Here is a 24,363-nt window from a genome sequence, read left to right as displayed (position 1 = left end):
TGACTATTAAAAAGAACATCAAAAAGTTGTACAATATGTGATAAGATAAGTCTTTTGAGTTGTGCTGTATATGGCTCATAATTAGTTCATTACCTCATTACAGTCGAGGAAAATTGTGGTAGGGAATGAAATAATAAATGTGAATTCTTTTTGGGAGTTTGTTGTAAAGTTTGGTGAGTTTTGTTGAGGTTGGTATGGATTATAGTACTTAGAGTGGCATAATAGTCGTGATTTAGCTTCAGGCGGGACGCTGTTGATGATAACGACTTACCGGTGACATGAGGTGGCTTGATGACTTAACAGCACATGAGTTTGACTGGCTGGATACACTAGAATAGCACAATTCGGTTAATAGATCCAAAGTCCGACGCAAGGCTAGCTTAATTCACTTGCTCTACTCTTCCTTTAGTCCCAAGGGTACCTAGGATAGGGTGATGTGGAGTAACATGAGATAGTCCTGCCTACTTGGATAGGATGTCCCTAGAAAGTTAAGAAACCGGTCCCATGTCAGAGTCTTGTCATCTTTGAGCTGGATTTTGGATCAATTTCTCGTTTTTTTACTATTCTGGACATAAATTACCTTAATTTCCAGCATACAACACCCAAAGTGAACAAACTAAACCAGTATTGTGCTTGTCATGTCACGCTCAACTAAATGACTCGCACAAAATTCACAAAAATAATCAATTACATCAAGTTGAATGACGATAAATCTTAATTATTTGACTTTTTGACTCAAGTGCCTTATTAAAGTTCAATCAGCATTTTTTCCAGTTTTTTTTTTTTTTATTACTTAAGTGCTGTCTTAGAAAAATTGCCAAGCAGAGTTGGAAGAATTTTAATATTGAAGCATCCCGACTGGAGTATATACTTGAATATAGTGATGTCCAGGACTTTGAAGACTCCAACTTTATGTACTGTTTGAATCCGGACTCAAAAAATCCTGCTAATTCTATTTTCAAATTCATGGAACCCAAAGAAGAGTTGGCAAGACTACACAATTACAGCAAAGTGCATCGAGTAATGTTCATTGGAATCGAGACACCAGTGGAAGATGAGGTCATTCCTTTGAAGCTACGCGACGTAATAATAATTTGGAAATCTGACGGCAGGCCGATTGAACTCTAAGGCTGGTTTAATCTAATCTACACTGAGATCAGAATAACGCTAGGCTGAATCTATATATTCTACCTTAACCAAGTCGTGTGCCTTCCAGAATACCAACTCTGCCCCAAAAAATCCATTTTATCAGCCAATCAGTCTGCTGTTGAGTTATTTTGATTGACGTACTAAGATTGGTGTTAGAAATTATCGATAGTCCAATAATTGGCAATGATAAGGCTACTTAACCAACTAATTCTTGAGACATTTTCAAGTGACTAAGTTTAAAAATAATAAAAATAATCTAAGAATGTAATTAGCTGCCCTCGACAGATATGATTGGTCTCAAACACACAACAATTGAGATTATTTTGATGGATTAGCAATTAGAAAACTTACCAGTTGTACCTTAAAAATATAACCAATATGATCTGCTTTGGGGTTGTTGACTTTTGATGTAACGGTATTTAGGGAATGGGAGGGAGTGAGGCAGGGTTGAGAATTAGTTAAGCCTTCTGATATCTGATTGGAATGCGTCCGGATCCAACATAACTTCTTTCAACAGAGATTGACTTACTTATGGAAAGGGACGTGTTGTGGAAATGGACATGGGGGGGCAAAGGGGCATGAAGGACAAGGGGAAGCGGAAGGGAACTACTAGAAGGAGTTGCCAGGGGAAAGGGGACGTTGTGGGGACTTGGAGAGGAAGTTAAGTCAGAAATTCAAAACTTCACGTTACGTCACGTCATAAGCGAACATCCCCGTTCCTATGAACTCAACAGATTGTTAAACATAACAAATTGACTTGCACATGCATCTAAACATCCAACAAGTAGCTATACTCAACAAGTAACATGCAACAAGTCCCCACAACACTCACCATGACAACGTAACTATTGACAATAATTTTGTATCCATTTATTCCATATAAATAAAATTCAAAATTCCAATAAAAACCCAAAAATTCAATTTTTTAATTAAATCATGTCAAATCTAACCTACAACAATCTCTGGCGATCAGCTCAAGTCGACCTCGAGAAGCTCGCCACACACGACTACGAATTTCAGTCATCCGAGCCACAATTTGACAAGCATTTTGCACAGTCCAAGATATTTGAGCTATACTCAAAATACATCATAATTGGCAATAAGCTGAATGAAATTTACGATCAGATGTTGCAGCCACAGAAGCGTATTCTTGTCAAGAAGATCCTCGACGCCTGTCTGGGTCGGGTTTGTGAGCTGAAGCAGGATCTAGTCAAATTGGACTTGACGGAATTTAATTACAATGACGAGATCATGTTGAAGCTCAAATTGACTCCATTTGACACCGAAATTGTCATTCCGCATTACTTCCTGCGTGAACGTGAGGAGGAACTGATGGCACGTGCCAAGACAATGGACGACATCCTTAAAAGAATTGGTGTTATTGAGGAGGAAATTCCAATTGAACGGTTGTCGGAACTGGAAGCAATAAGAATCATCCAGATGCATGAACGGGCACGTCAAGGACGTCTACGTGCTCAATTCATGAAGGAAATCCGGTCACTAAAAGAGAAAGGCAAGCCAGAGCGTGGAAAGGCTGAAACTGGATTTATGGCAGCACTGAAGATACAAAAAGTTTGGCGCGGTTTTGCCAGTCGAACGCAGACGCGGAAGCGTAAAATGCAGGAAATGATACTCATTGGCATGCTGCCAGATCCAACACGTGACACAAAAGTGCTTGAATCTATTGAGCGGGTCAGGAACGAAAGACGTAAGCTGCAGATGGAATATCAAAAGTTGTATGAGCAGTCGATGAACAGATTTGAAACTGAAATTAAGGAGAAGCAAGGATCAACGATGAATGAGGACATGACTGATGAGATAAGGAACTGGTTTAGGGATTATTTTGGAAGAACTGGAAAATTTCCGGAATTTCCATCGGAAGAAGCTGGTGGATCGAGGCATTTGTTGAGTCGACAAGGTGAGGGATGATGCCTGACTTGAAGATGAATAGCTCAAGTTGGTTGATGGATCCAGAATCCAGTCACAGGACGGTGTGGCTCTGACTTACCCGAGCACACAATGAGCATACTCACCTAAATGACCGTACACCATCAATACAATTGATCATGTTCATTGTCTGTTCGGGTTAATGCTGGATTCAGTCTAAATCCAGCACCATACCCGAGCCACCCGCCATCCTGGTGTCGGATACATTAACCGACTTACACTATTCAAGCTAACTGTCATATAAATCCATAAAATTCCACTTAATTCTACTAACTAATTTGTAGGAACCGACAGTGAATTTAGTCGATCATCGGCTCCATCATCTAAGGAATCTAAGAAGACAGTGAAGGATAAGGCTAAAGAGAAGGGCAAAGGAGATGAACCGATTGTTGATGAAGGTTTTAAGAAGGGATTTAAACCAGAAGAATCGTCATTTTTGCCAGAAATTAAGGCTGGAATTGATGAGTAAGTAAAGCTTTTGATTTGCTATCTTTTCAGGATTCAGGTGTCAGGCTGACGTGACTATGTCATACTTATTTACTTGCTGCAACAATGTCAATATCTGGAGCTAAAGTTAAAACAAAAGGCTTTAAATTTCACTCTGTTTCTGGCTCTGTCACTTAATTTGGACAGATTTTGGAGCTCCTGGTCGCCGTTTCTCTTGTGAATTCCATCCAAAGGCGGACTCTGTCATGGTGTCAATCCAAATCGATCAAACATCCCGCCTTAGGCTGATTTGACTCTAGCTTGGTGCTAAATTTCATTTAAATGCCTCAACCTGTCATGGTGCCAGATTTACGTATAATCCGGTTCCATGCCAGGTTGGCGTGGCTTTCAAATCATATCCAGCACCAAGTCAGAGTCACATCACCTTAAGACCGGATTTTGGATAGATTAACCAATTCATCCTATTCTATACAATAAAAAATTCAATTATCTTATTCAGGTACAACGACATATGGAAGAACAAGTACGAAGGTGGAAATTTGAAGCAATTACATTATGAAGACATGATCTTTGCTGATAAATTCTCAGAAGTTGAACTCGAATTGAGAAAAATTGTCGATGAAATGATGAGACATGAGTTGGAACTGTTGCAGGTAAGGACTTCAGAGTTGGCTGGACTTCTGGAAGTTGAATTCTGGACTACGAAGTCAGATTTAACATTCTAGAGTCGGATTCCATTGAAGTTCAACTTAGGTAATGGAAGTCGGACGTCATTGGACTCAAAACAGACTCGAAAGTCCGATGGCGATGGTGCTTGACTTCAGTGTGTTAAGTCGGACTTTGGAGTCTGTTTTGAGTTCAATGACGTCCGACTTCCATCACCTAAGTTGCTAATGCTTAGCTTGTGACTATTTAACCAAACCACGCCTGTCATATGACCACACAATGATTTCTGTTCAGCCACAAGTCAACCACACTTAACCACATACCATTAACATCACCCACTTCCCATCAATTTCAGATAGCTTTAGACAAAGACCGCGCAGCAAAAGGCAAAAAGGTCAAGAAAGGTGGCAAAAAAGCTCGTCGAGCTGGAAAGAAGAGCAAGAAGAAGAAGGAAAAGGATTTAACACCCGATCGTACCACAGAATCGCTATTTGAGGAGCTTGTCGTCAATGGAATCATCGTAAAGTATCCCGAAAATTACATGAAGAATTTCCTTGGTGATCGAGCTTATGCTGCACGTAGCTCAACGAATCCTGCACCAGGCGATGTCAGACAATTGTTGAAGGAATATTGCATTTTACCGCTGGGTAGTGCGATGATAAGGAACTTTGCGCCATGTATTAAGTCTATTTTGATTGCTGGACCTAAGGGTGAGTTGGATGAGTGGAAAAATGGGGAATTTTTGAACATGGGAAGGGGTAAGGGGACTCGAGATTGGCACCAAGACTTCCAATCCATGACTTTGAGGTCTTCACCTCAGTCTCGGTCAAATTCGTCCAATCCAAGACTCCTGGACCCCTCCAAAGGTTGGGATTGGACTTCATGAACCCCAAACCCTTCTAACCCCCAAAAACCTCCATTCCAGGAACCGGAAAACGCTCTCTAGTCCAAGCAATTGCAACCGAAGTTGGCGCCGTCATGTTCGATCTAAGTCCAGCAAATCTTGTTGGAAAATATCCAGGAAAGACTGGTCTAATCATGTTGATCCATTTGATTCAGAAGGTTTCAAGACTTCTACAGCCAACAATCTTGTATTTTGAGGATGCTGAGAAGCCATTCATGAAAAAAATTCCCAAAACAGACAAAACTGATCCGAAAAGATTGAAAAAGGATTTACAGAAGATTGTTAAGAATATTGCACCGGAGGATAGAGTTATGCTGATTGGGGTGTCTAATGCTCCTTGGGTGAGTATTTTGGTTCTTTATCGACATATCCTGTATGGAACGCAGCTCTTATGAGGTGAAAAATGTGGAATTAGGACTGCTTAAACATGTTCAAACTGAATCAGACTTCATATCAGCTTTATGGCAGTCGAATTCCGGAATTGTATCACTTTGAGCTGTCCGGGATACATTTAGATCAGGAACTGATAATTTTTTGACTATTTGTTATTTGATTCTTGAATTTCTTCTTAGGATGCCGATCAGAAACTGCTTCAACAGACCTACAATAGGTTCATTTACATTCCACGTCCTGATTATGGAGCATTGTCGCATGCTTGGCGTGAATTGCTTGCGTAAGTTGGAATTTAGTTGATTATTTTGGTTTCTTGTCCTTATTATGTCTAGGAGCTATTAGAAAATGGCATTAGATCGCTTGCCAAAGAGCATATGATGTAGTAATGGCTATAAATTAGGAATAAGGTCAGCTTAACTCCAGCTTTGAACAAAATCGATTAAATTCGGTCTCAGGCTAGATTCAAGCCAACTTAGGGCCGGATTTTCGGTCATTTCTATGACATGTGCCTTCTGGGGGTCGTCTGATACCTTCACAGACAAAGAGCATGCTTTTATGGTCCACAAAGACCACTATTCTACCTAAAAGCAATCTCTTTGTCTCTTATGGCCATCTAAAAATCATAAATCTAACCAACTATCTTCCATACTTTCCAGTCAATACCCAGGAGTGTCAAAAACCTTCGACTCTGGTGCAATGGCTAAAGTATCAGATGGATATACAATTGGAGCTGTTTCACAATGCATTCGTGATGTAATTACATGTAAAAGAATGTTACAATTGAGAATCAAACCATTAACTCATGTCGAACTAATAAATACATTGAGTACGAAGGAACCTGTCTACAGGGAGGAAGAGGAGGCTTTTTTGTCTTGGTGGGCTAAGGTAAGTGATTGATATGGAAAAGGGATGTGGATTATTTGTTGGATTTAGAGTGGATTAAAAGGTTGAGAATGGGACTGAGACTCAGCGGGGAGTCTTGGACTCGGTCTCGGTGTAGGTCTTCAAAATTTGTAGAGACTGAGACTTCGAGAAGCCTTAAAATGGTCAAAGATAGTCGAGCACTTTATTTTGCAATTTATCTTTAAGTTTTCTAGATACTCAGTCTAAGCATTAGCTTTTAGTCCCACTCTCGGTTCCATTCTTGGTCCCGGTCATTCATTAAATCCCAGACTTCGGGATATCCTCCATAAAACTCCAAAATTTAACATTTCTTTAATTAATTCTTCTAATATCAATTACAGACCCCACTAGGTAAAGCAAAAGCCAAAGCGATGGAACTTGAAAGTGACAAAATGGACAGAGAAGTCATCGATCCCAAGAAAAAAGCCAAATAAAATTGACAAAGCGATCCTGAACTTGAATTTTTGTGTCTTTTTTTCCATATTTTGCGTGGATTTTTTGCAATTTTTATTAGAGAATTTTTGCCAAAAATCGGGACAATTTGTGGCTTTATCGGGACACAGCAGCAATTATGTAAAGTACATCAGCGTCCCGGCAAAAATTCAGCAGATGGCCGCTCTAATTTTTATTCACTTTTTTGTGTGAATTTGACTGAAATTTTGATTAAAAAAAAATAAAGAAAAATTGACGAATTTTGAGACAAAATATGAAGGAATTTGAGCTTTTCAGTACTTTTCAGGGGTCTAGAAGGAGGAGGATTGAGGTGGGGAGGAGTAGGGTCAGTAATATCCGGACCCCAGCCCTTCTCGACCCTTCTTGTCCCTCCTAGCTCTCAAATGCCTTCTTATATCCAAAAATGAACTAAAATATCAATCATTTTATTCATAATTCCCTCAATTATTCAAAACCAGAACACCTGAAATCTGAAACACATCCAAAAATCCATCAATCACATCCAATTCACATCCATTAACTATCAAAAATCCCCAAAAAATTAATTTTTCACACCTGAATCTAAAATCACCAAAAAAGGAACAAAAAAAGTGACAAAAAAATTATTGCAAGGTGTGGGGTTCGAACCCACGCTCCCAGACGGGAACCAGAGCTTAAATCTGGCGCCTTAGACCGCTCGGCCAACCTTGCATTTCAATTGATGTTCGTGTTCTTGACAAAATTGACTTTTAAATTAGTCAAGACTTGATGTTCGGCAACAGGTTCGGGTATAGAATGTGTGATAAAGCAACGACAGATGTTTGTGATTTTTTTTTTGAGGTGAATGTATTGTTGATTGGGATGGGAAAATTGAAGTTAGTTTAGAGATTTTGAAGGTTAAGGTGATAAAAGTTGAGGACATAAAATAAGAGGTAAAAATTGGGAATTTTGAGGGGAAATTTGATGAAAATTTTCAATTTTGAATTTAATTAAATTTGTTGAAATTTGAGGGAAATTTGAATATTTTGCGTAGTTTGTCTTATGGCAATAGACGTAATAAGCTTCTGTGTACAAGAATTTAGTCAATTTAGTTCCAATTTCAAGTTGTTTCGACCCAAAATTCCAACATATGGGTAGAAAATCAAGCAAAATAACAATTTTTCGGGTTTCAAATTCAAATGGATTCCAACAAGACAATTCAATTCTCAAATAACGCAGAAAAAGGGGGTTGTTCACTAATGACGTAACACTCTTAGACGGGAGAAGAGAAACCTTAGAGCAAAATGGAATTTTGACTCAATTTTGAATTTTGACAAGTTGTCAAGTTGAATTGACTGTAAATAAATTATGACTCAAGTTGACTAAACTCTGTGAATTTTTGACTCAAGTTGACTTGACTCAATATGAATTTTTTAACTCAAGTCAACTTGATTCAATTAAAATCCTGGCTCAAGTTGACTTGAGTCAATATAAATTGTTGACTCTAGCCGACTTGACTCAATATATATATTTTTGATTCAAGTCAACTTGACAAAGTATGAATATTTGACACAAGTTGACTTAACTTAATTTAAATTTGGACTCAAGATGACTTGACTTCATGTGAATTTTGAGTCTTGGCTTGACTTCATTCATATAAATTGACTCAAGTTGACTTGACTCAGCATGAATTGTTGACTCAAGTCGACTTGACTCAATATTAATTTTGACTCAAAGAAACTTGACTTAATTTAAATTTTTGACTTAAGCGTACTTGACTTCTTGTAAATATTGACTAAATTTGACTTGACTCATTATAAGTTTTGACTCAAGTTGACTTGACTTGTTATCAATATTGGCTCAAGTCAACTTGACTCAACTTTATGTTTTCAGTCAGTTTCGAGCTGTTTTAATAACTATTTGAGAACATTTTGCTACAAAACAGAATATTGGTCAAAAATGTGACTGTTCAAGCTACCTAACAAGCTAACAACCCCCCAAAAAACACCAAATAGACGCAGAAAAATATCAGCTGATGTTTTTGTTTTGCTAGAAAATTTAGTCAAACAACTTTGGCTGATTGAATAAGAAGATTTTGTTAATTTAGGTCAAGAACGGGATTGTTACTTGCGATAGAGTTGATATTTGTGTAGTTTAATGAACTCTGCTATGGATTAAGTTGAAGGAAGTTGAAAAAAATTGAGATTTATTGTTAAAATTGAAGATTTTGTGATGAATTGTGCATTAAAATAGTGAAAAAGTAAACAAAAAGTTGTGAAAAATTGAGTTAAAATTAGAATTTTTGTTAAAAATTAATGAAAAGTTGAAGAAAATTTAATTAAATTTGATAAATTAATAAAATTTGAAATTTAAACAATTTTGAAATTGCCAAAAGTTAGAAAATTGCAAAACTTTTAAAAATTGTGCAGAAAATCTTAAAAAAATTTTTAAAAAATTCCAAAAAAATTCAAAAATTGACAAAAAAAATTTAAAAAAATCTCAAAAAATTCTAAAAATGTTCAAATTTTAATTAAAATCCTCTAAAATGTCAATTCAAAAATTCCTTTAAATTGTAAACTTATCACAACAATGAGTTAAATTTGAAGGTAAACAGCCAATCACTTCCTCTAATTAAGCTACAATTTAATTACAAAATTATAAAAAAATTTAAAATTTTTCTAAATTTATTTTCACAATTTCTAATTTAAAATTTTCCACCTTTTTTCACATGTTGGACAATTTTATCGATTTTTCTTATAAGAATCAATAACGAAGTCAACCACCAAAGATGTTCAAAATTGTAAGCAGAAGCTTATTCAAGCAATTCCGTGTAGTACACCAAAGACACCGAGTTATACAAAAGGTAAATGGTTCAAATGCTGGCTCAGATGCCAGGTTGGGTGCAAGGGAGCCAAGGTAACATGGGGGCAAGGTAGCGCATAATGCAAGGGAGCGCGTAATGCAAGGGAGCGCGTAATGCAAGGGAGCGCGTAATGCAAGGGAGCACATAATGCAAGGGAGCGCATAATGAAATGGAACGCATAATGCAAGGGAGCGCATAATGCAGGGGAGCGTATAATGCAAGGGAGTACATAATAAAAGGAAGCGTATAATGCACGGGAGCGCATAATGCAAGAGCGTATAATGCAAGAGAACGCATAATGCAAGGGAGCCCATAATGCAAGGGAGCGCATAATGCAAGGGAGCGCATGGTTCAAGGGAGCACATAATACAAGGGAGCGCATAATTCAAGGGAGCTCATAATGCAAGGGAGCGCATAATGCAAGGGAGCGCATAATGCAAGGGAGCATTGAGCAAGGGAGCATGGAGCAAAGTAGCATGGGACAAGGTTGCATGGGGTTCAAGCCCACTCTCAACCCCATTCCTAACAAATCTCTTTCCCATTATTTTTCCAGCTCTCAACTCGAACCTTCCACTATGACCAAAGCAAATACCACAACTTAATAACCTTAGTTGGTCAAAACAAAGCAAATACAACAGAGCAGCTCCAGTTCCTTGAAGTTCTCGTTCGAACAATCGAGAATGAGCGTCAAATGATGTATCCACAGACTCAGCAGCTAGCCACAAATTTACTAATTGAGCTGCAAAATGAGACGCGGGAGGTTCCATGTGAGGTGCTGCAGGAGAATTGTCGACTTGGATTAGGTTGGTATTAATGGATTTTTGGATGTGATTTATAGCTGATTTTTGTGTATTTTTAGCACTTCTTGGATACACTGCACCAATCCGTACCGAATACCTTCGAATCCTTACAATTGATGGCGGTGGCATCCGTGGCATTCTAGTCATTGAAATGTTAAAGAAGTTAGAGGAATTAACAGGAAAAAGAATTTTTGATCTTTTTGACTTCATCTGCGGAGTCTCGACAGGATCAATTGTCGTTTGTGGACTTACAGCAGATCCACTTCGGACCTTGTCGGAGGGTCAGGAACTGTACAAAGAAGTCAGTCGTAAAGTCTTTCACTTGCCGGGTACATTGGATGTTTTGTCAGGTACATCAAGGCTGATGTGGACACATGCTTACTATGATGTCGATTTATGGGAGAAATTGCTAAAGCAGACGATGACTGACATGAGGATCATTGATACATCGAGGTTTCCTAATCTTCCGAAGGTTTGTGGATCAAATTGACAATTAATCACATTTTAGCTGAACATCCTCAACATTTCTAGTTCTGCTGCGTGTCGACGACAGTGTCTGATGACTCACTAGACGCTCATGTCTTCCGTAATTACGTCTTGCCGTGGAATGTCGAGTCAATTTATCATGGTAGTCATACAGCTGCATTATGGGAAGTTGTTAGATGCTCAAGTGCCGCTCCAACATATTTTGGAGATTTTATACTCAATAATCAAGTTCATCAGGATGGTGGGGTGCTTTATGTGAGTATTACTGCATCCTACTGCCTCTAACTGCCTCCTACTGTCTCCTAGTCCCTCCTACTGTCCTCTACTGCTTCCAATTGCCTCTTTCTGCCTTCTAGTTCCTTCTACTGCTTCCTACTGCCTACTAGTGCCTCTTCCTGCCTCCTACTGCCTTCTATTGCCTCCCACTGCTTCATACTGCCTCATATTGCCTCCTATTAGCTCCTTCTGGCTCCTACTGTCTCTTACTGCCTTCAACTGCCTCCTACTATCTCATACTCCCTCATACTCTCTTTTATACCCTCATATTTCTTCTTATTCCCTCCTACTCCTTCCTACACCCTCCTATACCCCTCCTAGATCCTCTTATTCTCTCCAACTCCCTCCTTAGAACATCCAGAATCAAACTTCACTTATAACATTGCAACCTCAGTACATCTGAGACACCTGCATACCTCCTAGATACATATCCACCTCCAAATCAATCCCTTACACCCCAAATCATCAATCCACCACTCACATCCAGCCAAAATCTCTCATAAATAACAATGAAACCTCTTTTACCCTACAGAATAATCCATCCTGCGTAGCAATACACGAAGCAAAGCTTCTCTGGCCGAATCAAAAACTCTGTCTAGTCTCACTTGGAACAGGTCGTTCACCAAACAAACGGAAAATGGATAGTCAAAAGCTATACTCACAGAAGCAGATGCAGACGCTGTTCAAGGAAGCCGCAATACAGACGAGCAGCTGGAAAACAAAGTTTTTGAGGATATTGGATGCGGCAACTGATACGGAGCAGACACATCATATACTCAGTAAGTTGGAACTTTGGGGGATTGGGGATTGGGGGAGGGATGAAAGATTGGGGTGGGGATGTGGGAATCAGATGGGGATGCAGGAATGGGGAGGGAAAGTGGGAATGGGTGAGACATGATTGGGAATTGAGCTGGATGTCCCGGACTGAGGTTCTAAGAAGGCTTACAGCCTCAAAATGACATAATTGATCAAAATAGGTCAAGAAGTTGAAATTGGGAAGGATGGACTAGGAGTGGGTAGGAGGGGGTTGACCATCGACCCTCCCCCAACTTGAATACGTCCCCAGATTCCCCAAATTTGACTTAAATTGCTTTCAATTTTGATCCAAAATTTCAACTAATTTCCTTCCAATTTTCAGGCGACCTAATGGAACCCGGGACGTACTTCCGTTTCAATCCATATCTCACCGAAATGGTCTCAATGACCGAATGCAACAAGGACAAACTGGCGCAGCTGGAGAAAGATGCTTTGATGTATTATAGAAGAAATGAGCAAAAGTTCGAGGAACTTGCTGACATTTTATTAAAACCCAGGACCGGATTGACGGCAATTAATGATTTCTTATTTAATAAGATTGCTTATTAGTCAGGATTAATGCTTATGTTGCATTTTATTGTTATTAGAGTTATGAGGAGGGGATTAGAAGGTGGATTTTGGGGTTTGGATGGGAATGTTGGATTGAGGAGGATGTGACAGGCTGTCAAGGGTTTTTATTGTCAAGACCGAGACTTTCCGAAGTAATCCGATACTTCCCGAAGGAGTCCGAAACTTCCCGAAGTAGTCCGAGACTTCCTGAAGCAGTCCGAGACTTCCCGAGGCAGTCCGAGTCTTGCCGAGGTGGCCTCAAAACCCCAAAATCAACCTCCAATCCCTGATTTTTATTGCAAATGTTTCTTAGAATTGCTAAGTTATTAGAAATTTTAAATTTCATTCAATTTTATTGCCAGATGTACCGAATTTTCTTTACTGTTATGAACAATAAATCCACTCAATAGAAAGTTATAGAAATTTAACGGAAAATTTGAAACTTGTTTTTGTTGATTTTTTAGGTACTTAATTTGAATTAAGTTTCCAATAAGAAATTAAGTTTCTTAAAAAAGTTTGCTGAATGTTGTGATTTTAAGTTTGTGAATGTTTTGGTAAAATTTACCTGAAAATTCATATAAAATGTGAAGGAATTTGGGATTGATTAACAAAAGTTGTTGGTTTTTAGAGCATTTAACAGTCAAGTTAAAAAAAATTAAAGTAAAATTTCAGTAAATTCATCAAAATTTAACCAAAATTCATCAAAAAAGTTGAAAAATTAATCGAAAAAATTCAAAATTTGACGAAAAAAGTCAAAAGTTCATCGGAAAAATTGAGAATTTCTGAAAATTCATCAAAATTTTATTTAAAATTTCACCAAAAAAGTAAAAAAAATTGACAAAAAAGTGAAATTTTAATCAAAAAAGTGAAAGTTTCATAAAAAATCTTCAAATTTTCGTCAAAAATCTTCAAAATTTAGCCAAAAAACTCCAAAATTCATCAAAAAAATTGAAATTTTTATCAAAAAAAGTGAAAATTTCTTTTAAAAACTCAAAATCTCCAAAGTTCACCAAAAACCCACTAAAAAATGGAACTAATCTGCGAATATTCATTATCCTCATCCGACCTCACCTCCGAACCCATCTACAAAGCCACAGTCGTCGGCATCAACCTTAAAGCCGCCAACGGTCGTGTCCTCAACATCATCGGAACTCATTTCGAAGGCAAATCCAACGACGACGTCCACAAAGTGACAATCTACGAGCAACACCTTGTTGCCTTCCCGCGCTACTTATGCAATTTCTATCCAAATTTAAAGTCAATTTCAGTTGTTTCTTGTGGATTAAAAAGATTGACAAAATTTGACTTAATTGGATGTGAAGGAATTGAAAATTTGATGCTTAATGGCAATAAAATTACGTCAATTCCTGGTGATGCCTTTGAATATGCTCAAAATTTGGAAACAATTTCATTTTTGATGAATGACATCACATTTGTGGCTGAAAATGCATTTCAAAAGCTCAAGAAGTTGAATTATGTCAATTTTAGGATGAATCCAGTTATTGAAACTTGCTATCGTCAAGTTGGCAATGTTAAAAGATGCTGGACTGAATTGAGAAACAGGAATTAAGCCATGACACATTTTAAGTCATTAAACATGATTTCCCGCTGGAGTTTGATTTATTTTGTTAGCTTTAATGCTGAATTTTGAGGTACTAGTAATTGGAATTTTGAGTTAAATTAGAGATTAAATTAAAGAATTAGCTTTGAATAATTGATAAAAGTTAGTAATTGATCTTAAAGTTGTTTAAAAATTTTGAAAAATTAATAATAAAGAATTAAGAAAAAAAAATTACAAATTTTATTATTTAATTATGAAGTTTTCAGGTTTTTTAGAGCAGCAGAAAAGACATGATAGGGACATAACCAGAATTTTTTCACCATTTAGCGAGTGTTTTGTGATTTTTTTGTCGAAAAACCCAAGAATATTCAAGATTTTTTTTCCAAAAAGAGGATTTAGTTGTTTGAATCTCAATTCCACCCACCCTGAATACGCTTTTGAGTCATATTGAGGTCAGAATTTGAGCAGGTCTTAAGCTTTTTTAATTACCTATTACACTGATGTTCCTACAACGAGTAGGGTCACCGAAAGTCTTGATTTAGTCGAATTTTCGAGAGCGAAACCAAGTTCGAAATCGAAACTTAGCCCTATCAGCTACCAAGTCAGAATCATGCCAATTTATGATCGATTAACCGATTTGTGCTATTCGGGATTAATGATCTCTATTCAAATTCTCTTATTCTGTAGATAGACTCCAGCTCTCAATTTTTTGTTTAAATTTAATCTCTCAAAAAGTGAGTAAATTATTAATAGCAAATAAACAATATTTCAGTGATGATAAAGACTTCACCACAATTGCAAGATTATTATAAAAACTGTTTACTTCTCAGTTTGTGAATATTTAAAATAAAGTGACTAAGGATGAGGTAAGTTTGGTGTAATATTTGATTTAATACGCGATTTTTGGGACTGATTTAACTTGATACTAGAATCATTAAAAGTACATAAAAAGATCCCGAACAGTAACAAATCGATCCTAAATCCCCAACTCGACCTATAATCCCAGAAAGACACATGACAGAAAAATGTCACGACGCATTCTTGAGTCTAGCCTGAAGTGAGATTTGATCATCAAGATAGACTTATGACGGTCATGAGTTAGTTATATACTGTGTGCCTTCTGGGATTATGAGGCTCATACAAGGGCTCCTGAACTGGACTCAACTACAGTGAGGGTGCTTTTATGGGCTGTTTGAATCCTTACTCCCAAATTACAGTCAATTCTGAGATCATAGACTTCAAATTATGTAAAAAACTCAAACTTAATCATATTTTACAAAATTTTCCTTTACAGGTCCAACAAATTATCAACATTGTATACTCAAATCTTCCTTATCGCAGCATTTTCAACTTCCTTAATTCAAGCAAATCACCAAACCTCGATATCCTGTGACTTTTACAAAATCACCAACGAAGAAAAAGTCTGCATCATCAACATAACTTCCATATCATCTCCAATTACCATAATCGACGATGACAATGCAGACAATTTGAATGCCTTGAAGATTTCTGGACAGTCAATTGATCATTTGCCAGTAAAATTGGACCAAACCTTCCCAAAACTTTACCAATATTTCGTCGACAAAGCAAAATTCCCAAAAATTGAGAAGAAAAACCTAAAAAATTTAATAAATTTGCAAGCTTTGATCCTCAAAAGTAAATCATGCACGGAAGTGGCCAAAAACGCATTTGACGATTTAACGAACTTGACATTTTTGAACCTAGCAGACTCAAGCATCAATTACTTCCATTCCAACACCTTCAAGTCACTCAAAAATTTAGAAGTTTTGAATATTTTGGGCAATAATCTTGAAATGCTTCATCCGAATGCCTTCGACAGCCTCAGCAACCTCCAAATCATCTCATTTGCCAGAAACAACTTAATGACATTAAGCAGGCAGCTGTTCCTGTATAAAAATGACCTCAGAATCATCGATGGATATGACAACAACTTTGTACATTTGGATGAGTCCACATTTGATGGATTGAGGCTTGAAAGTCTGAATTTAAAGCAAACTGGAACTTGTGTGCTGCATAAATATCAATTAAGTGATGGACAGGAGAGTATAGACATGGATGAGGTTAAGGAAGACATCAGGGATGACTGTAAAGGATCTGATTTTAAGATTTATAAAATTCATGGGATTATGTTGGAGATTGTTAGGAAATATGGGGATGGAATGTAGGGTAGGGTAGGGGTTGAGGAAGTGAGGTGGTTAATTGATCCAAAATCTGACATTAGGTATGAGTGACTCTAGGATTTTACTGGATTTGAACTGAATCTGGCATTAAAGCAGTCATTTTGGCTTAGAGTCAGACTTTTAATCGATTAATCTACTATTGAGCAATTGTGGGCAGGTTGATAGACGAGTGGAACCGACTGGGATTAATTGACAGTAGGGACGCATCCAGAGGGTCGGTTGGCTGTATCCAGGAGGTGATATGGATGGCTTATGGTCAAATTTTGTCCCATTTTTGATTAAAATTCATCAATTTTTTAGGATTATGACACCCGTCCTCCGTTCTACACCCTGCAATACGCCACACCCCAACCCATCCAATGTTCATACCAGGTTTACCATGTATCTGGTTATAAATTAGACATTTTTCAAGATTATCATTAAATTTCATGATTTTTAGTCATATTTACTGTCTAATAATCTCAGTCTGATCCAAAGTTGCAAAAAAAGTGCCCGTGACAGGCGAAAACCGTACAAATGTTTGATAATTTGTGTGGTTTTGTAGGAAAAAAGGCAAAAACCATACAAATTCTTGATAATTTATGTGGTTTTTCCTACAAAACCACACAAATTATCAAACATTTGTAAGGTTTTTGCCTGTCACAGGCACCTGTTTTGCAACTCTAGTCTGATCCACTTAATATCCAATAACTCTACTGGACCGTCAATCAACCTCCTACTTGCCAATCTCCATAAAATCAACCAATTTTTCAATAAAATCCACAAATTTTCTTCATAAAATTTCAAATATCCTTTAATTCCACAAACTTCCTCAAACATCTTCAAGATGTCACCACTTCCCATCTCCCAAATAATTTCCTCTATATACTTCACAAGCGCAATCAGAAATGCACATCTAATAAGAAATTCCATTTGATAAAATCAGGTAACAAATTCAATATATTCGCATGTGAACGGGGTATTATTTATATATTAATTATATAACTAACGAAGGTTGAGAAAACCTTTGCGGACCTATTCACACCGTATTATATTAAAAATACTAATTTTTGTGCGGTTCTTTAGCTTATTGCGGGAACCTATTAATGGATATGGAATGATAATAAAATTGAAGGACATTTGAGAGGTTCTGAAGAGGATTTAGGGGAATTTGAGAGATTTTTGGGGGAATTTAAGGGAATTTGGATGTTTTTTTGGTTAAATTTGGAGATTTTTGATTAAAGTTGATAGAAATTGACATCAAGGATGAGTCACACTGGTCTGGGGTATTGCAGAGCTCTAAAGATTCTTATAAGAAGTTGAGTCGATTTTTCAATACAAAAATCTGAGTATATGCCGAGATGTAGAATCATATAAACTGAATCTGAAGTCAAATCAGAGCCATTCAAGCTTGAAACTGGAATTTTGATCAATTAACTGATTTATGGTATTTGGGGCAATACTGAGGTTCCTTCCTCTTCTCTTTTTAGTGCCATATAATAAGCAAATGACCCCTAAAAACCCTTAAGATTGAAATCATGCATTGAATCTCATGGTTTGGCTAAGGATTTACGAAATTGAGTCTAATTGCCTCTACCAAGTGCTATTCTGTCTCTATCAACAGCCTATGTGTCTATGTAAGGTTCAATGAAGCTTTTAACCAATTAACAGGCAAAAGACATGCTTTCATATTACAGACCGACCACTATAGTTCCTTAAAGTAGTCTATTTGCCTGTTTCTTATAAGAATTCAATCAAAAAATCCGTTAAAAACACAAATTCAAACATCCAAATTTCCACTACACCAGTCAACCCCCAAAGTCAATCTCGCATCACTTGATGCCAAAACACAAACCGAACCTTTGTTATCCCCTGGCGTCAAAAGAGGCAAAAACAACTCAAAAAAAAAAAAACAAAATAAAAGAGAGAAAAAGTGAAAAGAATACAAAAAAAAATGAATTAAAAATAACAAAAAAAATTTTAAAAATTCCACCAAAAATCGACGACAATTTAAGATCAAATTAATCCAATTCCAGCAGTGCTGCATGCTAAAAAAGTATTAAAAAAAGTTAAAAAATTTAAAAAAAAGTTAAAAATTTTGTGAAATCTCAAAAAAATGCCACCAGTCCATCGCTATCACAATAACTACACATACGTCAGTTCCTGCACAAAATATTTAATATTTTTACTTAATTTTATATTTTGGCTATTTGGTGGACTTCTTATAGGTAGGCATGATGACTCATTCTCGTCACTTTCACTGAATTGCTGACTTACTTTACTTCCAGGTATCGGATTTTATTCAGGATTTGATAAATTTCAAGCGACTGGACTCATTAAACTTGATACATATTATGATATACTCCTTAATATCTCAATAGTTTTAGTGCTGTGTGGTGGGGTTGTCTTTATTGTATCATTTTGTGGATGTCTCGGTGCATTAAGGGAGAATACATGCTTATTGAAATTTTATTCATTATGTCTACTTGTGTTCTTTTTATGTGAAATGGCAATTGCTATTGTTGGATTTATATTTCCACATACACTCAATCAGATGTTGGAGGATTCGTTTACTGATAGGGTGAGTAGAGCTGGGCGTGATGAAGTCTGTTATGGGATTGAATAGTGTAGGGAGTGATGAGAATGGGTGGATCTGAGGGGGGTCATTTTAAGGGAATTTGAAGGTGGAATTAGGAGAGAAATTTGGAATTTATGATCAGAACTTTGAAGAAAATTAAGCAAAATTTAAGAAAATTTGAGTAAAAATTGATGAGTTTTTGCACAAATTGGGGAAATTTTAATGAATTTAGTGGTAAATTATGAGAAAATTGAAGAAAATTTTGTCAATTCTGTCAATTTTGTCAAATTTGATCAATTTCCTAAGAAAATGCAGAAAATTTGACGATTTTCAACAAAATTTCCGAAAATGTTCACAAGAAATTGAGGGAAGTTGAGGATATTTTAGGAACAATTGAGGAACATTTAAGAATTTTAGCAAAATCCGAGGAGATTTAAAAGATTTTCTCCATTTTTTGAATTAAAACAGGAGAAAATTGACGGAATTTTGAAGGAATTACTGAAGTTTGCACAAATTCTGTCGAAAATTGACAGAAATATTGAGAATTTGCGATAAAATTTTAAGAAAATTGAAGATTTTTAGCTAAATTTTAGGTAATTTTGAGGAGTTTTGAAGAAATCTTGAAGAATTTTAAACAAAATTGAGGAATAATTGATATAAATTGAAGTTTATTTGATGAAATTCAGAAAAAGTTGAAGAAAATTAGAAAAAAAATTGGGAAAAATGAACAAAATTGAAGAAAATTACAGAAATTTGGACAAAATTTGTCAAAATTCAGAGAATTTTTAAGAAATTTCAATAAATTTTCAAAGAAATTTGCAGAAATTTTAAGACTTTTTAATCAAATTCACGAAAATCTTCAATAAAAGTTGATAAAAATTGAAGAATTTTTGCAGAAGTTGATGAAATTTTAACCAATTTTGAATAAAATTGGCGAAATTTTTGAGAATTTAGAAGAATATTGAAGAAATTTCGATGAAATTTCATAATATTTTGAGTAATTTTGTGCAGTATTGAGCAATTTCAGCAAAAACCGTTGAAATTTGGACAATTTTTAGTGGAAATTTGATAAAATTTGAAGAAATTTCAATAATTTTTAATTAAAAGTTCTCAAAACTTGTGAAAAATTCATAAAATTCCCAAAAATCCCTGAAAACTTTCCCAAAATCCTCAAAAATTCTACCAAAATCCCACCAATTTCCCATTCAAAATCCACTCGTCCCGCATCGCTAAACATCAAAAATTCTATCAAAAAACTCCATCTCTCCCACTCATTAAACTACAAATCAAACAAAACTTAAAATAACAACAAAAACTTTCCAGTTGACCTGTTTTTCACAGACCAATTAATCAATTTTCTCTCTGACAAATAATTGCTCAAAGATATGATTTAAATCCACAGCTAGCAATAGCTAACAAGACATGATACTTGTTATGAATTATCTCATTTATTTGTCTTTTTTGTACAATTTTTAGATAGTTACGCTGTACCGTGACGATCCTGACCTACAAAATTTCATCGACTTTGTGCAGCAAGAGTTTAACTGCTGTGGATTGAGCTCGGCTGGATTTTTGGATTGGTAAGTGCAGTTTGGGGATTGAGTTTTTTAGGATGTTGGGTAGACTTTTGAGGATGCTGGATTGGAATTGGGGGTTATTGACATAATTGAGGCATCTTGATTTAATTTAGTGGGAATTGAAGCTGAATTTGGGTTGAATCCAGCATTATGAGAGAGTCAAGCTGGCTTGATGCCAGATTTTGAATCGATTGACCGACTTGTGATATTTGGACAGAGGTTTTTGACCTTTTTGAGACAGGATGTCTTGTAGGAAGTAGGTCAACACCTTTCTCGTCATTTCCACTCGTTCCCATAACCCAGTAACGGACAACCTTTGATCCGCGATACACAATTATGCCTCCAAAAATCATAGAAATGCCTTGAATCGTATCTCATGTGTCATTTCAGTCGAGGCTTACAAACAAGGTGTGCCGCGATAAATAAAAGGTTGTCCACCACTGCCATAACCCTCTTTCCACTTGATTCTTACTTACTTCTTTGGCTGGGGTCCACGAGGGCACATTGCATTGTCGAGCATAGAGAATCTTTAAATTCAGCTAAGGTCCTTAAACTATTAAGGACATCCTGTCCAGTCTCATTGGCTACCCCTTGTCAATTCCCAATACCCAACAACCAAACAGCCCCAATAAATACCCAGAACATTAAATGCCATAAAAATAAGCACTACTTACTTCTACTTACTCAACTAAGATAACAAACAACTGATATTGAAAAAAAATAACAAGAATAAGTCATTGTGCATTATTACGAGATTTGTTGCTGTATTTTTTTTTTTTTCATGATTTAAGTTATGTTATTATGAAACTTTCTATGACTCACTGTAGACAATTGCTCAATTAATGCACAAAAATTTGTAATTCATGGTTTATAATTTGTCATGAAAGTTTGCTGCAAATTAGTGTAATTAAACATAGAGACTTAGGCATAGACTAGACCAGAGTGGTAAAACAGGTGCCTGTGACTGGCAAAAACCGTTAAAATTTTTGATAATTTTTCTGGCAAAACCATACAAATTATCAAGAATTTAAATGGTTTTTGCCTGTCATAGGCAAACTGTTTTCCAACTCTGGACTAGACTTAAGTCTTGATGATTTAAACATTAATGTTGATTATTATGATTTTAAGGCATTTTCTTTTGGCATTGAAAATGTTGTTGCTGATTTACTGAATATTGTTGGGTTTTGTAAGGTATTGAGTCTTGACATTGAAATTGGAAGTGAATAACACAAGTCAGCTAGTCAGTCTTTAATCCGGCACCAGGCAGGGTTGGGGCATGTTCTTTAACATGCACCAGGGTTGGCGTGACTCTTGCATTATGTTAGATATGAACTGAATCTGAAGAAAAAGAGGGAGTTGATCCCCAAAACAGAGTTGCAAAACAGGTGCCTGTGACAGATGAAAACCGTACAATTCCTTGATAATTTATATAGTTTTTTCTACAAAACCATACAAATTATCAAGAATTTGTACGGTTTTTGCCTGTCAAACGCAACTATTTTGCAACTCTGCCCCAAACACACAAATCCCATTAACTCTCCTGAATATGGCTCTATTCGGGTATGGTAATGAATATGAACCGAATCAATGAGCGGGAAGGGATAGAATTAAGGGATTATCAAAACAAAGGAAATGAGGATTGAACCAACATCTGTTCCCCCTTTGTATACACCCATTCCTAGTCATCCAGTGTCTAGTCATGAGTCTACATTCTAGGATCAAACCTTAACAACATCAATATATTAACATCCTCTAACAATCCTTCCTCTTATTTCTGTCTTTTTACTTTTAGGTCTAAAAATGAATACTTCAATTGCTCATCACCCTCAGTTGAGCGATGTGGTGTACCATACAGTTGCTGTATCAACTCAACAGACATTTCTTCTGGACTGATTAATATGTAAGTTGTTACATCAAGTCACTTTTGGAATCGACGTTCGGAAGTTACGTAATGAGCTGTAAGATCGTAACTTCCGAACGATTCCCTCATTCCAGTGGTGGACAACCTTTTTTTGTGTCACGACACACCGCAATTCTAGAGAAATTGTCGCGGCACACAGTTATCCCATCACTGACTCAATCCCAACTATCACTAATCTCTCTCTAATCTTCCAGTATGTGCGGCTACGGCGTACAATCACAATCCGTGAGTCAAGCGAGCAAGAAGATCTGGACATCGGGCTGCATCGAAATCGTACGCGTTTGGGCCGAGAGGAACCTCTATTTATTTGCTGGCGTGGCATTAAGTTGCAGTTTTGTACAACTACTCATCATTTATCTCGCAAAGACATTAGAGTCTCAGATTGAATTGCAGCGTTCAAGGTGGTCAAGCACTTGAGTTGGAAATTTAAGGGACAATTTCCGATGTCAGTTTTTGTAAAGACAAAATTAATAAGAAAAAATAATTAAAATTAAATTTGGGGAAGCTCAAAAAATGCCAGAAAAAAAAATGTGAAAAAAAGAAATCCTGGGTGGGGTGTGGGGATGGATTCAGGGCTAGTTGGGTAGTCGATTGAATATTTGGGCAGAGGGTGACGTGACTCTGACATGGTGTCATGTGACATAGTGTCATGTGTCATGGTATCATGTGACATGGTTTCATGTGACATAGTGTCATATGACATGGTGCTACCAGCAAGGCCTAATGCCGGATTTTGGATCGATTAATCAACTTGAGCTATTCTGGGGTAATATGGATTCAGGTTGGAACGATGGGGGATTGCAGACTAACTTTTAAAAATGATGCAATTGCTTCTGGACATATTCATTTTATTGAGTATTTTTGTTCATTTATTTTGAGGTTAGGATTTGTAATTTTGAGGTTAGGATTTGTAATTTTGAGGTTAGGATTTGTAATTTTGAGGTTAGGTTGAATTTTCAGCATATTTTTGAGGTTATGTTTTATAATTTCAATTTTTTTTGACAAATTTTTATGGTTAGGATCTGAATCTTGAACAATTTTTGAGGTTATGTCTCAAAAATTTGATTTTTTTGACAATTTTTTGATTTTTTTTTGACAATTTTTGATCTTATTCTTTACCAAAAACGTCATAGGTGATCTCCCCCCTCTTTCCACTAGTCAATTGAGGTTTTATGCTTTCTATTTCTGACCAAATTTTATGTATTTTATTTTTCTAGAAGTCTCGCATCTCACAACATGAATCAACGCATCCAACCCAGGATATAATAAGAAAAAAATTTATATATTATTACAATTAAATTTAAATTAAATTTTTAAATGAAACAAAAAACATTCGAGTCTCGTATTTTAAATGAACTAAATTTTTGGACCTGTTATGCCTGTAGCATGACTCGTCTACATGAATTAAATTACCATAAAACTGAAAATTGATGATATTTTTTAAAAGTTGTGTAAAGTCAGAGTTGGTGGGGCTTTTGGGGGTCCGGAGTCAAAAATTCTAAAAGGTTGTCTACAGTATGGAGCAGAGTTGGAAAACAGGCACCTGTGACAATCAAAAATTGCTCAAATTTTTGGTAATTTGTATGGTTTTCTAACATTATCAAGAATTTGTACGGTTTTCGACTGTCCCAGATACCTGTTTTGCTACTCTGCAATGGAGTCGACTCTGCCATGGAGTCGACTCTTCTGGAGCCAGGACTCTTGTGGATACATCTCCAAGTTGAAATCTTGCCAACTCTAAACTGCAAAATGAGCTAAAAAATGACAAAAAAAAGTCAATTTTCAGTTTTTTTGAAAATTTACCAAATAAAAAAATGAAGAAAAATTATTTGAAAAAAAATTTAATAAAAAAGTCATAAATCAATTAAAAAATTGCAGTTTTTATACTTAATAAGTTACTTCCTTGGCTGGGGCACATGGAGGCCCATAGCCGCGT

General features: G+C 36.3%; 3 protein-coding genes and 1 non-coding gene across 6 annotated transcripts; 3 read left to right on the top strand and 1 right to left on the bottom strand.

Moving 5' to 3' along the window:
- Positions 1-7,021, top strand: LOC139099864 (dynein regulatory complex protein 11). 2 transcript variants are annotated; one of them, XM_070652410.1, is made up of 9 exons: positions 108-173; positions 237-3,067; positions 3,381-3,561; positions 4,043-4,196; positions 4,565-4,919; positions 5,135-5,454; positions 5,686-5,786; positions 6,163-6,391; positions 6,751-7,021. In XM_070652410.1, exons 2-9 carry the CDS (start codon positions 2,086-2,088, stop codon positions 6,841-6,843), a joined length of 2,415 nt encoding a protein of 804 aa, XP_070508511.1. In that variant the 5' UTR covers positions 108-173; positions 237-2,085; the 3' UTR covers positions 6,844-7,021. The 2 variants fall into 2 exon arrangements, with proteins under 2 accessions (XP_070508510.1, XP_070508511.1); XM_070652409.1 differs by having other exon boundaries at positions 1-3,067.
- A 447-nt stretch (positions 7,022-7,468) lies between these two features.
- On the bottom strand, positions 7,469-7,552 carry TRNAL-UAA (transfer RNA leucine (anticodon UAA)). Its single transcript has one exon. It is a non-coding gene; the product is annotated as a tRNA-Leu (tRNA).
- A 137-nt stretch (positions 7,553-7,689) lies between these two features.
- Positions 7,690-13,033, top strand: LOC139099802 (calcium-independent phospholipase A2-gamma-like). Of its 2 annotated transcripts, none has more exons than XM_070652322.1 (7): positions 7,690-7,773; positions 9,582-9,683; positions 10,237-10,486; positions 10,543-10,955; positions 11,015-11,224; positions 11,778-12,024; positions 12,384-13,033. In XM_070652322.1, exons 2-7 carry the CDS (start codon positions 9,609-9,611, stop codon positions 12,608-12,610), a joined length of 1,422 nt encoding a protein of 473 aa, XP_070508423.1. In that variant the 5' UTR covers positions 7,690-7,773; positions 9,582-9,608; the 3' UTR covers positions 12,611-13,033. The 2 variants fall into 2 exon arrangements, with proteins under 2 accessions (XP_070508423.1, XP_070508422.1); XM_070652321.1 differs by lacking the exon at positions 7,690-7,773 and adding an exon at positions 9,202-9,426.
- A 1,876-nt stretch (positions 13,034-14,909) lies between these two features.
- On the top strand, positions 14,910-24,290 carry LOC139099764 (tetraspanin-33-like). The gene is made up of 7 exons (XM_070652277.1): positions 14,910-15,037; positions 15,466-18,579; positions 18,640-18,932; positions 20,406-20,509; positions 22,299-22,406; positions 22,622-22,828; positions 23,645-24,290. Exons 2-7 carry the CDS (start codon positions 18,468-18,470, stop codon positions 23,691-23,693), a joined length of 873 nt encoding a protein of 290 aa, XP_070508378.1. The 5' UTR covers positions 14,910-15,037; positions 15,466-18,467; the 3' UTR covers positions 23,694-24,290.
- Positions 24,291-24,363: the final 73 nt, after the last annotated feature.

The sequence above is a fragment of the Chironomus tepperi genome, unplaced genomic scaffold (assembly GCF_022539635.2).
Source record: "Chironomus tepperi strain 1889 unplaced genomic scaffold, CSIRO-AGI_Ctep_v1 contig_486, whole genome shotgun sequence".
Classification (NCBI taxonomy): Eukaryota; Metazoa; Arthropoda; class Insecta; order Diptera; family Chironomidae; genus Chironomus; species Chironomus tepperi.
This window is presented reverse-complemented; position numbering and strand designations above follow the sequence as displayed.